We start from the raw sequence: 16874 nt of genomic DNA, 5'->3' as shown, positions 1-16874 counted from the left end.
TATAACTATAGTTAAAGTTGGTAATTCACAAAAAGACATACAGGGTTCTCAGTTTGAGTTAGTTGAGCAAAAAAAAAGGAATTTAAGGGAGATTGAATTTAGTGACTGAGTTTTAGAAATGAGTCTCACACTCTTACGAGCACATCTATTCCTGTAGAAGAGGGTTAGGTGGCTTTGATGGTGCAAAAGGATACTGATAATTTGGTGAGCGTGCTGCAGGGATGATGATTATGGATTTTAAGGGTAGGTTAAGGAGGGGTCCAAGAAACTAGGGTTTAGATGGAAAAAAGATGTTGTTGATCAATAGATAGGGGTTTGCCACAACAACAACAAAGCCTTATCCCAACTAAGTAAGGTTGGCTACATGGATCCTCGCTTTCCAATCAGCTCTATTCGAAGTCATATAAGAAACGAGTCCTAAGCTATGCATGTCTTTTCTCACTTCTCCTAAAGTTATTTTAGACCTGCCCCTAGCTCTTTCAATGCCTTCAATTTCAATCTGATCATTTCTCCGTAGTGGTGCATCCCAAGGTCTGTAAGCATCGCCATGCCACCTCAAATAACGTTCTCAAAGCTTACCATGTATCGGAACTACTCCTAACTTGGGTCTAATATGCTCATTCCTTACTTTATCCCTCCCAGTTTTGCCACACATCCATCTCCACTACACTTAGTTTATCTATATGGCGTTCTTAACTGCCCAACATTCCGCACCATACATCATAGCCGGTCGTTTAACAGTCCAATAAAATTTTCCTTTAAGCTTTAACGGAATACGCCGATCACATAGCACTCCGGACGCACATGTCCACTTCATCCATCCTACCAATGGATAGCGGTTTGCCAAATGAACATAATACTTAAATAAATTTGATTAGAAGACGCCTCCAATAGGAGCACAAAATAGGTCTCCAAGAATCATACCTAAACATCCTATTAAGGTTCATTTACGTACGACAGGGAGTTATTTGTCATTATATGTATGTTTTGTCTTCTGTGGTTATATGGGTTATAAAATTATTAGTTGTTAGTCAAGTAGATTGGGTACTTTTGTAACTTTGTTAAAGGTTTAGAGATAAATATATTGCTCCGGTAGGGTTGAAGACATTCCCTACTCAATAGCTTCTTTTATCCTTTTCTCAGTTCTCCTCTTCTTCCTCCTTCCTCCTTCCTCCTTCCTCCCTTTTGTATCTTCGTCTTTTCTTGGTTGTTTGTTATTATTGTTCTAGCATTGCAACAGATCCTTTAAAGGATAATGCCTCCAAATGACTTGGAAAGAGAGCCAAACCATCAGCCTAATTCCAAATCTTCATTGACTAAGTGGACAAAAAAAAAAAAATGAAATAAATAACTGTGATAACAAAAATCCTATGTTGGATCCTTGAAATATTCCTACTACCATATTAAAGATGAACCATGGAAAACTAAAACTACCCCAAAACTGACTAGGAAGACATAAATAAACAAACCAGAAAACTTTAATTCTGACTCAAAACAGAAAGGTGTGCATTCATGTCCACCCCCTCTTATTTCTTTCTTCATGTGACTACGTAACCGTAGGTTCCATTGGACCAGCCTATGATGCCCTATGGGCTCCATTTAAGAAGTCAACTCTCAACAGCAGGATCTAGCTTGACACCATCCTTCTCTATCTCTATCCTTTTATCCCTACCATATAACGACTAACATGACTAGAAAGAAATCAACTCTAATACTTATGGCTGGGGGTGAAATTCTCAATTTTAATGCTTTAAGTGATGGGCTTTCTTCATACAGGTCTGGATTGATGTGCTGATAAACCTAAAGTCAACCAAACTACACCTTCTCCCAGTTCGCAATTCAACTCTACTTGCTATTAGCTGTGTTTCTAGTCATCCTGAAGCCATCCATAGAATCATATTTCTTATTATCAATTTTTCCCATGGCATTTGCGATCTATCCCTTGGTCTTCTAACTCCTCCCAACTGCATCATATGACTCCTTAGACTGCACTCAATCAAATGTCCATACCACCTCATAAAACTCTCCTACAACTTCCAACTTACCAGAGCCAGCCCTAAATCATTTAAATTTTTTCATCAATTACTTCACAAGAGCCACTCCTAAATTTCAAGGATTAAGATCTCACTCTCGCCCCCCATCTCACCAATCCAAAAAAGAGAGATCTCACCGAAATCATGTATTTTTTCCCAGTCGACTCGGTGGTTGGTCTTGGTGGCTATATGGTCTTTGTAGCCCCTGAAAGTTGGTATTTACCCTATTTTACGCCTTCTAAACACAATGGAAACATCAGTTTTTTAAAAATCAAACCTAAAATTGTACTTTGACTTCGTACTCTTCAGACCTTAGGCTACTATGCTCTATTCCACAATCCACATTCCACAATCAACGCATAACACAACATAATCATAAGAATTTAAAAGACATCATATATATGAAAAGTAACTCCAAATGTGGATGAGGAGGTAATATTCTCTACTCTTTAAGCTTCAACAAGTGTAGGAATGGAGATCCTCAACCAAAAGCACCAAAATCCTTGCTACTTAGTATTTTTTCATCAAAAAAGTAGAAAGAGAGGCGAGATTTGGCGAGATCTTGGCAAGATTTGGTGAGATGTGGTGAAATTTGACGAGATCTCGGTCGAGTTTTTGTACTATTTATATCTCGTCTCGCCTTTTTGAAAAAACGAGATATTAGCGAGATCTCGGCGAGATCTTGAACCATGCTAAATTTCAGGTCTGATAACCATCCTATAGAAATCGGATCGGAATTTTAGTAGGATTTGTCTATCACATAACATTGATGAAGCTAAAATATTGATTAGACCTGAAAACACACCCAGCTGCTCATGAAGGACAATTCAAATGGCTATCTTCCACTATACAAGTCTGTCCTAGAAAAGAAAATGAATCAACCATCATTTAACACAAAATCTAAGAGTGGAATTTGACAATGATCTTACCAATCGATCCATTATACACTCACATCTTAAAACCAACATCCTTCTTAGGCATGAAAATGCAGCAGGCATTCCAATTCATCAGCTTGTCTCTTCATTCAGCATGTTCAGCAGGTTTTATGCAATAGGTAGGTTAATTAGGGCAAAGAACTTTAACGGTATGCTGGACATATGGGAGGTAGTTCGTTAGGCAACTCAGCGAAATCAATTTTGAAACCTTAAAAGGCAATTACTGCACTTGATGCAGCACTTACAACTCACCTCACCTCATGTTTCATTGAAGCAATAATAGACCTTACTTTCTGCCCAGCAAGGAAGCAGTTCGCAAACAGAGACAGAGTGCCTAGGCCTAGCAAGACCACAGCCTTCACATTCTTCAACACAGAATAGTGTCACGCAGGCTTGGCTAGGTGATACAGCACTGCGTACATGACAACAGCAAAGCAAGTGATGCATGCCAAGTAGTTGTTCTCTCCCAATTGACCTTTGTAAGAAAATTAAGAGACTTATTCTGTTCAACTTCCTTCAATTGAATGTTCCCATTCTTCCCAATAATTTCCATATTTATGAGCTTCTAAATAATTTGTAAAAAAGAATTATTCAATGACTTGAGGATTTTGACCCATGGTAGATCAAATCTCTATTCCCCCAATTCGACAAACCATCCAACACAGAGTCAATTTCGAAACGTCACAGAATAAGAACTGCTGACTGCTGAGATAATACAATGCAACAAGCCACTCCAATATTCCTTATATCCTAAAATCATTGGCATCCCACAACTACCCAATCACAATAGGAAAATCTCCCTGAACCACTAATTGCTGAACATCCACACCAGACGATCTTCCCAAGCCATAAAAGCTACTGCAACCTCAATGGTGATAGAGTCTGTCATGCACAGAACACCTAATTAAACTTGAATGAGGTCTCCCACAATTACCTTTAATTTGTAAAAAAGGGAACATAATACGCATATTGAGCGCTGAGTACTTCTTGGAAGGTTTCAGAACTGTTGAGTCCCAATTTTCTGCATCACATGCACAGTTTGCTTATGATACACTTGTTTTTAGTAAGGCATCTCAGTTCTCACCAATGAATGAGAAATTTGAGGATTATCCTTGGGTGCTTTGAGGTAACTTCCAGTTCAAGATATACAAGTAAAACACAGACAAAGTGAAGTGATTACCGATTGGTGTGGGCATGTAGTGAATCTGGGTCAGATCGGCTGCCTCGTCCGTAAGAGGTAACTTTTCCTAGTACCTTCCAGGGATTATGATGTAGATCAAGAGAGCTTCCCACACTAGTATTCACGCCGGAACAAGTCCAAATCCTAGTCTAATGGGTTAGATTCTGTTGCAAGGACTGAACCAGGATCACATTACAATAACTCATCAGAAAGAACTAGAAATCAAAGAAAATATGGGACCAGTCAAAGAAAGGTTGAACATCCAGATGGAAAGTTGCTTCTCAGAAGAAGAGGCATCTTTTGCAAAGAGGGATATTGATCCTAATAAATGCAATTTCATCAAGTGCTCCAGTTTGTGTTATGTCCTTATCCATTAGTCTGGTTTTCTCTGCTAGTTCTTGGAAAGCTAGAGAGGTACCATCTTTGGGATGTTTAGGCGTATCGTCTGGTCAGCTGGGGCAAGATTACTCACCCTAAAAACATGGGTTGGCTTCGGAGACCCTTCAGGGTTATAAATCAAGCACCATGGTCAAAAAAGTCATGGAGATTTAGTACAGACCAAGACAGCCACTGGAGAGAAGTGCTTACAGCTTGATACTGTGAAATGAGCAGATGTGAGACAAATGATCTTGATATTATTTGTGGCATGGGCATATAAAGGGATGTCATAAATAAACTTGCTGCTTTTAAACAGATGGTGAAACTGAAGGTTGGAAGAGGGATTGTTATAAAATCTTAGATGGACCATTGGTGTGGAGAAGGTTGTCTCCAACACATTTTCCCAGATCTTCTCAGAATTTCTGAAGAAAAGTATGCTTCACTCCTGGAGCATAATCAAATAAGGACGATTACATTACTTGGGCTCCTAGACTCAACAGAAATTTTAATGACTGGAAGATGTGAACTTGTTGAAGTCCTCTAGCCCTCCATTTAAGTCAAGTAACCAACCCATCAATTGCAATAAAAGGAAGAACGCTGGGGTTTGATAGAAACTTGGAATGGAGCTTGTTCTTGCAATCCATACTAGCTATGCTCTAACCTCTTAAATCTGCTAGTTAAGAAATTTGGATCCTGAAGATATGGAATATAAAGATCTTACTCCAATGGACAGCAAGTAGACAGGAGATATCAATAGTGGAACACCTCACCAAAAGAGGAAGGAAGATCACTAAAAGATGTGTGTGTGTCACCCACTCTATGCTTGCCTGTCCTTTTACCTGCATGGTGGGGTAAAAAGTGCTGGAGATATTTGCCAGCGGTGGACTTGCCCTGAGGAAATTCCTAGCCTGATTATCCAATCAAGATGCTATGGATTTAACAAGAAGCGGAGTTCCATACTGTTGCTCTCACCTGCAGTCATTTCTTGCTTTGTCTGGGAAATAGAGAGAAAAGAATATTTTATAAATGTAAAGCATCTTACAGGCAAGTGGTTCAGGATATTGTTAAAGACCTTGATTTTTAAGGCCCCAAATTGCAGGTAAAGATGTCTCCTGCAATTTGTTCAAGAACCAATTAAAACAAAGGATGAGTAATGTTTTTGTGTGTATCTATTTGCTTCATGGGGTTGTGAGCATGCCTTCTAATCTTCTATAGTACCTTTTCTTCTTAGATCCATTATGCAAGCCATTTGTGCTTTGCCAGATCCCAGGTTGATCTTTCAGCAGCTTTATATTTGACTATTGGTCCCTTCAACCAGCCTCTTATTTCTTTATCATTATTTGACCTTTCAATCCAAAAGAAAGGGGAAAGAACAGAAAATGATCATATTTCTCCTGGCTGCAAGTTTCAGTAGACCCTATTGGCTGAGTATTGCTATAAATTTTCTTTGAGTTTAGACCACTCAATCCATACTTTCTTGATTATTCAAGTAGAAACCATATTAGGTGTTTTCGCTTTTGTATTTAAATTTTTTGTAACATTTTGTGGTCAAACCTAATTATTGGAAGGCTTGACCTACGCATAAGTAGAATTAATTCAATTCAATTCCCACAGAGATTGGATTTCAAACCAAATTAACATCTCTTGCACACCTAAAATTAACCCAGCATAACAATGAAACTCAAAAAAGAAATGACATCAGATTCTAAACCACAAAGGTACAACCGAAGTTCTTAAAAATAGCCAGGCATGTCAAATACAGAGATTTCAAGAATCTAAAAACGAAACCCTAAAAGTACCAACCAATGCAGCTACGCACTCCTAAAGCTTATTTTTTGAAGTCCTACAGGAAATTTCCATTGGACCCACCAATACGAAATGGGCAACTTCACATAATTGAGCCTACCTGACAGGGTCCAGAACTAGAATACCTTGCCTTTTTAGATCCCATACGATTTCATCTGCCAACGGTTACCAATAATACTTGTATGTAAAGACAATGTATATGTTGATAAACTGAGTAAAAACACTACAGGAGTATTGCAGTCAGAACATGAGGCTGCTGCCAATGCTATCAATAATACTTCTATGTAAAAACATTGTACATGTTGTGAAGCGAGTAAAAATTACAACAGGACTCCTGCAGTTTGCAGAACATGAGGCAAACTAATGTATCCCAATTACAGAGGAGAATGCAATAGGAACAACCTCAAAAGTGCATCTGCAAGCACAAGTGACTCTGCACTTGCTTCTACAATCAAAGCTGGTGCCTAACATACAAACCAATAGGACAATTAGTTACAACATGAAAAATATATTTCAAACAAAGTTATTGAAACAAATTCTGTGCATCCTTGCAGTATTGTTATTAATGTCGATAACGGTGACTTCCTCAGAAAAAAAACACTGATGTCTGCTGACATGTGACAATCCTCAAAAAACAAGTGAAACCAAAAATTTTGAATTCCAGATCATGGATGGAACACTTACAGCCTGCCCTATTTCTGACATCAAGCAAGCAAGACCACCAATTACTTTCTCATCTCCACTGGTTAGAGCTGGTAGGAGAAGTACTTCTTTAAGAAAAGGTACTCTGTATAGCAATACCTGGGGCAGCCACTGTAAAAGAAAGCATAGCTCAAAGGAAATAACACCTTGAAAGAAATGCAACATTGACTTTCACAAACAAATTATTACATAACAAAAACAAATGAAAAATTAAGCCCCCTCTCCAAAATAAAAAAAAAAATATATATATATATATATATATATAAAGAGTAAAAATACAAGGATGATAAAATATTAAGTAGTAACAGAGATATCTGTTATCATCAAAATCTTAAGTAGGAAACTTAACTTGACCAAAGAATCCTTGCTCTTCCACATAAAGAGTGAAATGGTGAATGCTGTACAAGTTTCAGAATAAAAAAATTCTTATTTAACAGGCCATCCTACTTTTTTCTTCGGACCAATAATCTTAGATTTCTGTGAGTCTTAAATAACATACATCTAAAATTCCATAACCAGGTGCAAGTCTCACCTTCATAGGGTCCAAGGAGGTGGATTCAATATGATTATATATGGCATTTGCACAAAGTGGCCACTGTCATAGGACGTAATCACAGTTGCTGTCATATTCAATTACTCTATCATCTGTTGTGTTTCATTAAATATCAGATATAAAGTTCTGAAGGCAATAATTATTAGACCTCAAGGAGGAACACTTATGATTCTAAAAGACAACGTAATTGGTTGTAGCTAGACTCAAGCTATAAAAGAGCCTTGAAGGTGACTGGAGGATCTTGATTGTTTGCATCTATCCAGGTCTGGGAAACATAAAGAACTTATCTCTTTTGCTGTAAGTGCTGAGTATCTTCTTCTGTCCTTGTATTATCTTCTACAAATTGTGATCTGGTCATCATTTGTTGATGAACACTAATAAAACTTGCTTACTTCTGTTTTTCTTTATTTTGCACTTTGATGTATTTATTGTGTGGTTGTTTCTGCTTTTGTTTTTGCAAAGATGAGATCGTTCTGCTTGGGCAGAAGAGGAGAAAAAATCACGTATGGGACACCAATCCCATATGCGCTGCTCAACAGCATCAAAACTAAAATAAATAAATAAAAACTCATTCTTTACTCAAATCATTTCTTATTGATAAGGTGTATGAAATATATAAAGATTTTTAAAATTCCTAAATTGACTAAAAAAATGACTCCTTATCACACTAACACACACAAAGTAAATAAACTCAAAACAAAATTCTATATAGCTAATAAGTATTCTACTCTAAACCAAACGCTTAACTACTAATTCGTGTACTAACTTTATCCCCACTTTATGGCTTATAAATTAGGCCCATTACAATGAAACCCAAAAAAAAAAAAAAAAAAAAAATGAGAGGCCCAACCTATAATATAACCATCCAAAGGTCAACTTCAGCCCATTGGAATGCTACCAACACCTCATCGGCCTCCTATGCTTGCACACAAGCCTCCATATGGGATTAATGTCTATTGCAACTGCATCAATTCCCAAAGTGTTGAAAAAAACCTCACCCTCGAGTTTCGTAGAAGGGAAAAATATCTCATTCTCCGCACCAATACCATGAATTAAGTTCACAAGATGAAATGTTGATGAAGTATTCTCAACTTCAAATATATATGGGGGAGCCTGCACGATAACCATTCTATTTATGGGCTAAATCTAGATATGGTTTTTTGTATTTCTGTTTATGGGCCATAATCAGGGCAAAAAAACATGTTTGATCACATGTAGTAATTTCTACTTTCGGGCTAGAAAAGAAATAGAAATGCTTTTGTTAAGTGCATATTAATTTATGTGTATGGAACTTACACAAATTTACAAAATGTCATTCAATACCCAAAATTTTGGCATAGGCGGTGGGGGTGGCAGTGGAGGAGGTGGTCGCGGTGGTGGAGGTGAAGGTGGTGGCAATGGAAGAGGTGGTGGTGGTGGCGGCAGTGGTGGGGGGTGGTTGAAGTTGCATTGGGGGTGTTTTATTTTTAACATGAAAATATTTCTTTGCCCATCAAATTAATCATGTGCTCATTAAAAAGCAACCCCTATTTCTCCCTCTTAATTATGGGATAGAGAAGTTTCTACAAGATGCTTCCTTTTTTCCATCTCTCAGCAACCCTTTGGTCCCTATTCATTCCTAGGAACAAAAACATGAACCGGTGTTAGCAAATGGATTTCTATTATCTTTTTGTTCCCAGAAACCCAAAATAAAATAAAAAATAAGAAATAGTGAAACATGATGGTTATCATGCAGGCCCTAACAAACTCAATATGTAGAACATGCATCACTGCAATAAAGTCAATTGTTTCTTAAACTATAATAATCCTCACCACCCCCATTTATCATTACTTGTTATCTCACACTAGAGCGGTCTTGCAATTCTGTTGACCCTTTCGGCTCTTCCTATGGCTACATTGTTGATGTCACCTCCTTCGACTCTAAGCATACTTTGTCAATCAATACTTTCAAAGCAACCGTCTATCGTAGATGAGAAAGCTTTAGCATGCACAAATTGCTATCACAATCAACTATACTTTTTCGTTCTTCCAACTATTGTCCACCAACTTTAATGATGTGTTGGAAAGATTCAAATATCTCACAATAAGCACCATCAAAATATTGAGAATTTAATGAAGACTTCATCTTCGGATTCAATGGTGATTTCGTTGGACTTTAATAACATCACCATCACAAACCATAAGATGAAACTGTTACTTTGCATGTCAACTATGAGTAAAATAGCAATTTTGTTGTTGAGCAATGAACTCTGATCTTGAAAACATAGGTATCCATGGCCAAGTGCTCTAATACCAAAGACAATCTGATAATCCAGATTATGGATCTCAATTCTCAAATGCACGCAGGCCCCATGATCAAAACTACGATTAAATTTAAGATAAAAGAAGTAACTGGGTTGTTAAGGGAAGAAATCAAATCAATGGAAGGGGAAGGAAAACCTTGCTAAATTTATCCAGTCAAGCTCTCGGGGACTGCTTCAACCCTTAAACAGCCTTGTTCAAAGTATACACAAACCTCAAGACAAATAACCCCTTTCTTCCTAAGGTTGGTTCTTCTCACTTAAACTTTCCAAAAGCTTTGCTCAAAACCTCATTCCTATTCTTCAAAATCAATTTGTTTTCCATTCTTCTTCCCTCCTATATAAAAATTTTCTGGATGATACCACTCTCTTCAATGGCAACATTGGAGCTTCAAGAATAGCAGAGTGGAGAATGGTGAGCTTTGGTGCTTCTAAGATGTTAATGGCCCCGCCTGAGCTCCGACCCAATGACCGACCTTCCTACTGGGAGGCCTTCTCCCCCGCCTGATTCCTCTCCAGAGTCCATCCCTAATTTTCTGCCCCTAACCACTGAACCCCTCCTTCGTCCAACTTCCTCCACCACCCCTGAAAATGTCTAGAACTCCCACCATAACCATACCATCTACACCCCTGTTGATGGGCTACCCCTCCACTTTGTACCACACTGCACTATCGTCGATTCTCTGCTTGCTAAATGTCCGGCGGGCCTCCTCAACGAGGAAGTTTCCAGATGGTCTTCCTCACTTGTTGGACATTTCCTTGGCAATCGTCCACCTCTCCATCTGGTTAAACAGTTCTTGAGCACATTTATGTGTGAAATCTAGGGTAGTAAAACATGCATTTTACATATTTAGAATAGAGCTACCTTAGGTTTTACTCTCTTTTTCCAGGTTTTATATTTTCAAGGCCTTAAGGATTATCGGGCACTATATCTTCAATTTTACACGTAAAGAGGTCCTATTTCTTTTCATGGTTGCGAAGAGGACAAAATTCTGAGCAAGATGGGCGTGTTCAATTAAAAGTACACATTCGTTTGGTCACCCGTACAAATGATTATTATTTTCGGGCCAGAAAAAGAATAATGGATCAGAACTGAACCGAGATGCAGAACCAGCCCGTTTGCAATTGTCCCAGAGGTACAAGGAATATTCCAAATGCCAACAAGGATTGATGGACCACATCTTTAAGTGATTGAAGATTTGTTTTTGGTAACAACAACTACCTAGTGTAGTTGGTGAGCTATAGTGTGCAAAATTCTCTTGCTCACCAAGAGGTCTCAAGTTCGAATCTCATGGTTGTTTTTTTTAGAGAATTTGTTAAAGATTTCATGCTTTTCATTCACTTAAAGCACTAAGGGCATGGAGGGGATTTCCACATCAAATTAGCAGCAAGGAAAATCGTGGAAGCAAGAAGAGAAGAAAAAAAAAGGAAAGAGAAAAAAAGGGGAGAAATAAAGATTGTCCAAATCTTCTCTCTCCTCCACATCATCACCAAAGATTGTCCAAATCACACAAAGCAAGAAGAAAATCGTCCCTAGGAGAGAGAAAAAGAAGAAAAATAAATTAGAAAAAAAGAAGGAAAGAAAATAAGCAAAAAAATTATAGGAAATTTCTCCAAATTTATTTCTCTCTTCTCTCTCCCCCATCTTAGCACTTTTGGACTCAAAAGATCACAATCAATTGTGGGTTTCTCCCTTTTAGGAAAGAGAAAATTGTTACTCTACCTCCCCATTCCCTATAAATACAATTCATGTAAGAGGAGGGGAGACAATTCATTCTACTTCTAGTTTTTTTTTTTTGGTTGCTCTCTCTTTCTCTTGCTCTCTCTTTAGTTCTAGTTCTTCTCTATTTTTGCTTTAATCACTTTTGTAATAGTTTTTTTATGTCAATTAATGTATGTGTTGGCTTTGCCCCTCCTAGCCATAGAACCATCAATTTATTGCTTTTATTTTAACTGTCTCCCTTTCCCTAAAGCCAAGTAGAGTAACCCTTGTAAGAGTGACTCTCTAGTCAAGTAGGGAAACTCATATTATGATGCATCCCTCGGGCTAAGTAGAGAAACCTACTTGTGAGTCTCTCTCTAGCTTTATTCCCTTTCTTTTACTTTATTTTTATTTCATCATTATTTTTTCTTTCATTTTTTTTAAATTGCGTGGGTTGTTTATTTTCAGTTATTTATTTATTTAATTTTAATTGCGTGGCTTGCGTCTTTAAATTCTTAGATGACGAATGGTTAGGACGTTATTTTAGATACATATGTTTAGGACGGTAATTAGAATTATATCACAACCATTAATCAGTTCACTTTCGCATTATTAAAAGAAATAAAAAATAAAGTGGTTGTTCTCCCTATGTTCGACCCGTAGCTACACTGATCCGTACGCTTGCGGTTACATTTTAAATCTCAAACAACAGTCTCTTTTGAAACAATGGAGGCCTGTAGGGACGGTAGAGACTAACTTGATGGATCACGGATTCTTCTTGTTCAAGTTTTCAGGCGCGATGCGTGGAGGGAGGACCTTGGCTTGTAGGTCGAAAACCTATTTTCCTCCGATCTTGGAATAGGAAATTGTTGTTGAACAGAGTAGACTATTCCACAATCCCCCTCTGGATATCTCTACTTGGGCTCCCACTTCATTTCTGGTGCTCTGAGGGCTGAGCACCGTCGGCTCCATGTTTGGCAAACCCATCTACTCTGATGCTAGGACAAATAAGGACAGATTGGCTTATACTCGGAAATGTGTTGAAGTTCCGGCTTCAACTACTCTTCCATCCTCCATCTCAGTCCAAGAAGGTGAGGAACCCTATTTTCAACAACCAATCCACTACGATTGGTGCCCCCCCACAATGTCTGCTTTGTAATGTTTTCGGCCATACCACAGCAGCGTGTTTGCCTAAAGAGCAGGCGGTTGCTCCCATTGTTGCCTCTACCCGCAGAGATAGATCAATGATGTCTGCTATGGATGATCAACCTTTCATCACTCCTCCGACGAGAGGAAGAGGCCGTGCGAGGCGTCGTCGGCTGCCTCAAGCTCCTGCCGACACATATGGGTTTTGCCCGAGGGTTATTTCTAACGATTTACCCGTTGGTCAAAATCGTTTCTCGATTCTGCTATCGAAAGAGGAATCGGATCATCGGCTTGGCCCTGTCCCTGTCTCTACTCCTACCAACAACTCTCCTGTCAGCTCCCAGGTAGTCCCATCCGCTGGTGAAAGTACCTCTGCTTCATCGGCTACTACCTCCTCCTCTGAAGATCTTTCCTCTTCCGATGATGAATCCTCTAACAACGACTCTGAGATGCCCGAGACTTCTATAGAAGAAAGCCGAGAGCCTGCTACTTGCTGCGACGTCACCCTAGAAAACTCTCACTTTGTATCCACTTGCCCTACCTCTCCAAAACTACCTTTTATATGTGCCACATTGGTCCAACCCATGCCTAGCCCACTCGAATCTCTGGTTGAACCATGTATTGACCCTCCCACTTCTCTTCTGGAAAGTCAGGGGTTTTTATCCCTCATTAGCCTATCAGTCCCAGCCCATATCCATAATCCGCCTATCCCTGGCCCATCGCCTATTTTAAACCCACCTCTAACCTACGACCACTCCCACGACAATCTTGACCCGTCTAACCAAAACTCCCTTCAACCTGTTTCCAACACTTTGAGTCCTCTATCCTCGACCCATTGCACCCGCCTCAACCCTCCTTCTCTGCCCGCCGGGTCTGTTCCCTCGAACAAATCTATCACCAAAATGCGAGGCCGAAAGCCCTGACAAAAACCAACCTTGAAGCCAGCCCCTCCTGTCTCCCCTAGTTCTCCGGTAGCCCCCCTTTAAACTGCTCCTACCAACGCCGTAGCAAGTCCCGTGCTCCTCCCACACAAAGCATGAGTTGCCTCCATCAAACCTTGCTTGATGTCACAAGCCTTAATATGGAACCTTCGGAGTTTGAACTCCCCAAGTAAACAAGCCGCCACCCATTTGTTGATCAAGGACCTTCGTCCTGGGTTTTGTTGCTTATTGGAGACTCACATTAAAGAGAATTCCTTCTCCCGAATAGCCTTTGCTATTGCCCATGGTTGGTCTTTCTTCACCAACCATTCTCACCATCCAAATGGGAGAGTATGTATCCTCTGGGACCCTAAAATTCCTTTGTTTCTTTACTCTTTGCCTCTTCCCAAATGCTTCATCTGTCCATTTCTGACACTACCCAGAGCTTTGCTTTTTTTTTCTCTGTTGTCTATGCCTCCAACAGAATGAATGAGAGAGACTCCCTTTGGAATGACCTTCGCTCTCTTGCTAGGCAATTGGGATCCAGACCTTGGGGAATCTGTGGTGATTTCAATGTTGTTCATTATGCCCATGAAAAACAAGGGGGAGGGCATCTAGATTTGGCAAACATCAGTTCCTTCAATGAATGCATTGAGGACCTATCGCCCTATCGGTGGATGATCTCCGCTGGACGGGCATGAAGTTCTCCTGGAATAACAAAAGAATTAGCCCTTCCCGTGTCGCTTGTAAGCTTGATAGAATGCTTGTTAATGAGGCCTGGCTTTCTAACTTCCCGTCTTCCCATGTTTCTTTTGAGCCCCCATCCATTTCAGATCATAGCCCCATTTTCCTCTCTATCCATCCCTATACTTCCTTTGGGCCTAAACCCTTTAAGTTTTTTGACATGTGGACCTCTCATCCTGACTTCTCTAAGGTTGTAGAGGAAGCATGGCTTAAGCCTATCCAAGCCTTCACAACCCCCCTCATAGCCTTTTCCAGGAAGCTCATAAATGTTAAAGAAGCCTTAAAGCTCTGGAATACTAACACTTTTGGAAACATCTCCTCTCTTGTTAATGATTGCGAGAATCGATTGGCCTCAATTCAGATCTGCCTTCAATCAGACCTTCAAGACACCTCTCTTGCAGAAGAAGAAAAATCTGAATCTGCAAACCTGTCAGTCCTATTGGCTCAGGAGGAAATTTTTTTTAAGGCAAAAGGCTAGAGTCAACTGGTTGGAATTACGAGACTTAGACTCCTCTTATTTCCATCGATCCTTAAAGGCTAGAAACAACTTCAACTCCATCACTATGTTACTCAATCCAGATGGCTCTCATGTCTCAAGGGTGGATGAAATAAAAGAGGCGGTGTTAACCACTTCAAGAACTTGTTCAACCCGGAAGCTCCCTTGCAGCTGCCTATTCCTAAAGGGCTCATAAACAAAATTATTCCGGATTTTGCTGCTCCAAAGCTCTGGGCCATTCCCACTAATGAGGAGATTACTAGTGCCATCCTTTACCACAGAGCCTCCAAAGCTCCGGGGCCCAATGGATTCAGCATGGGCTTCTTCACATCCGCTTGGAACATCATCAAAGACGATCTTATTAAAGCTATCAAGCGCTTCTTCTTCAACCCCAGTCAGATCAAAGCCATCAGTCACACATTCCTCTGCCTCATTCCCAAGAAGGAGGGTGCAGACACAATGAATGATTTCAGGTCGATATCTCTATGCAATCTCCTCTACAAGTTTATTGCAAAGATCCTTGCCAACCGAATCAAGACCATCATTGACACCCTTGTTATTGATAACCAGTCTACCTTTATCCCGGGAAGATCCATTGCTGATAACATCCTTCTTTGCCATAACATAGTTCGAGGATTTGACAGGAAATCTCACCCTCCAGCTGCTCTAATGAAAATTGATATTCATAAGGCCTTTGACTCCTTGAGATGGGATTACATTACTTTAGTTCTTAACTTGATGGGCTTTCCTCCAGTCTTCACCAATTGGATCTTCCATTGCATTGCTTCTCCCAAATTCTCAATGTTGGTTAATGGCAGTTCAGCTGGTTCCATCTCTTCTTCCACTGGGATTCATCAGGGTTGTCCTCTTTTCCCCTACTTATTTTGCCTTGCTATGGAGGTCCTTTCCTGAAGTCTTCAATCTGAGACAGACCAGGGATCCATCATTCCCATCTCTAAATGCAAGACCACCAGGCTCACTCACCTTGCCTTTGTTAATGACCTAATGATCTTTTCCCATGCGGATGCCACCTCCCTACATAATATTATGAACTGCCTCAACTTATTCTCTATGATGTTAGGGCTTCGCATCAACCCGAGGAAATCTCTCATCTTCTTAACGGGGATATCGGAAGCCTCTAAGGTCTCTATCCTTCAGATCACAAGATTTACCCTGGGATCTCTCCCAATTAAGTACTTGGGCCTCCCGCTTATCCCTGCAAGACTCTCGAGCCATCACTACTCCCCTATGCTGGACATCATCAGAAAGCGTCTCCAATTATGGAAAGGAAAGCTTTTATCCTTTACGGGCCGTCTGGTGCTCATCCGATCAGTCCTTCAAGCTTCTTATATCTACTGGTCAGGTATATATGGTCTTCCCAAGATGATTGTACAAAGTTGGAGTGTTTATTTGCTTCATCCCTTTGGAAATGGTGTGAGGCCTCTCGTTTCCTTCGCCCCGTTAGCTGGGCCGCTACATGTCTTCCTAAAAATGAAGGGGGACTTGGTTTGAGACGCATCAAGGATGTCAACATGGCATGCATGCTCAAGCTTGTATGAAAGATTGTCAGTAAAAAGAAAAGCATTTGGGTGGCCTGGGTATATTCCCATCTCCTCAGGCAAGAAACCATTTGGTCGATCAGCACTCCCTTTGATGCTTCCTGGGTATGGCACAAGCTTCTCTCCTTGAGATCTGTTGCTTCTAGAGCTATCCTCACCCGCATTGGAGATGGCACCTCCACCTTCTTATGGCTCGATCATTGGCATCCCAAAGGAATCCTGTCTCAAATTCGCAGTGCTAGAAATATATACAACTCGGGGCTCCCTAGGCAAGCTTTGGTTGCTGATATCATTTCTGCTGGTTCTTGGAACCCCCTGGCCCTTCCACCTCTCAGCTAGATGAAATCTGCTCCTCCCTGACTGCCGCCCCTCTTAGGGTCTTCAAGGCTTGATTCTATTGTTTGGTCCCATGCTCCGAAT

The 16874-nt window shown here is 40.1% G+C and overlaps 1 protein-coding gene across 8 annotated transcripts in view; it reads right to left on the bottom strand.

The window, feature by feature from the left end:
• The window catches only part of LOC122079548 (transportin MOS14), a 93296-nt gene that overhangs the window by 65333 nt on the left and 11089 nt on the right, over positions 1–16874 (bottom strand). For all 8 annotated transcript variants that reach the window (XR_006140462.1, XR_006140463.1, XR_006140461.1 and 5 more), the window contains exons 7-8: positions 7017–7145; positions 6735–6796 (exon numbers count right to left, since the gene is read on the bottom strand). Coding sequence is in view for 5 of the 8 variants with exons in the window: in XM_042646101.1 (XP_042502035.1) it covers positions 6735–6796; positions 7017–7145 (191 nt within the window). In the remaining 3 variants the exon portion in view is untranslated. The remainder of the gene's footprint in view (positions 1–6734; positions 6797–7016; positions 7146–16874) is intronic.

This window comes from Macadamia integrifolia, chromosome 5, assembly GCF_013358625.1.
Source record: "Macadamia integrifolia cultivar HAES 741 chromosome 5, SCU_Mint_v3, whole genome shotgun sequence".
In the NCBI taxonomy this organism is placed as follows: Eukaryota; Viridiplantae; Streptophyta; class Magnoliopsida; order Proteales; family Proteaceae; genus Macadamia; species Macadamia integrifolia.
This window is presented reverse-complemented; position numbering and strand designations above follow the sequence as displayed.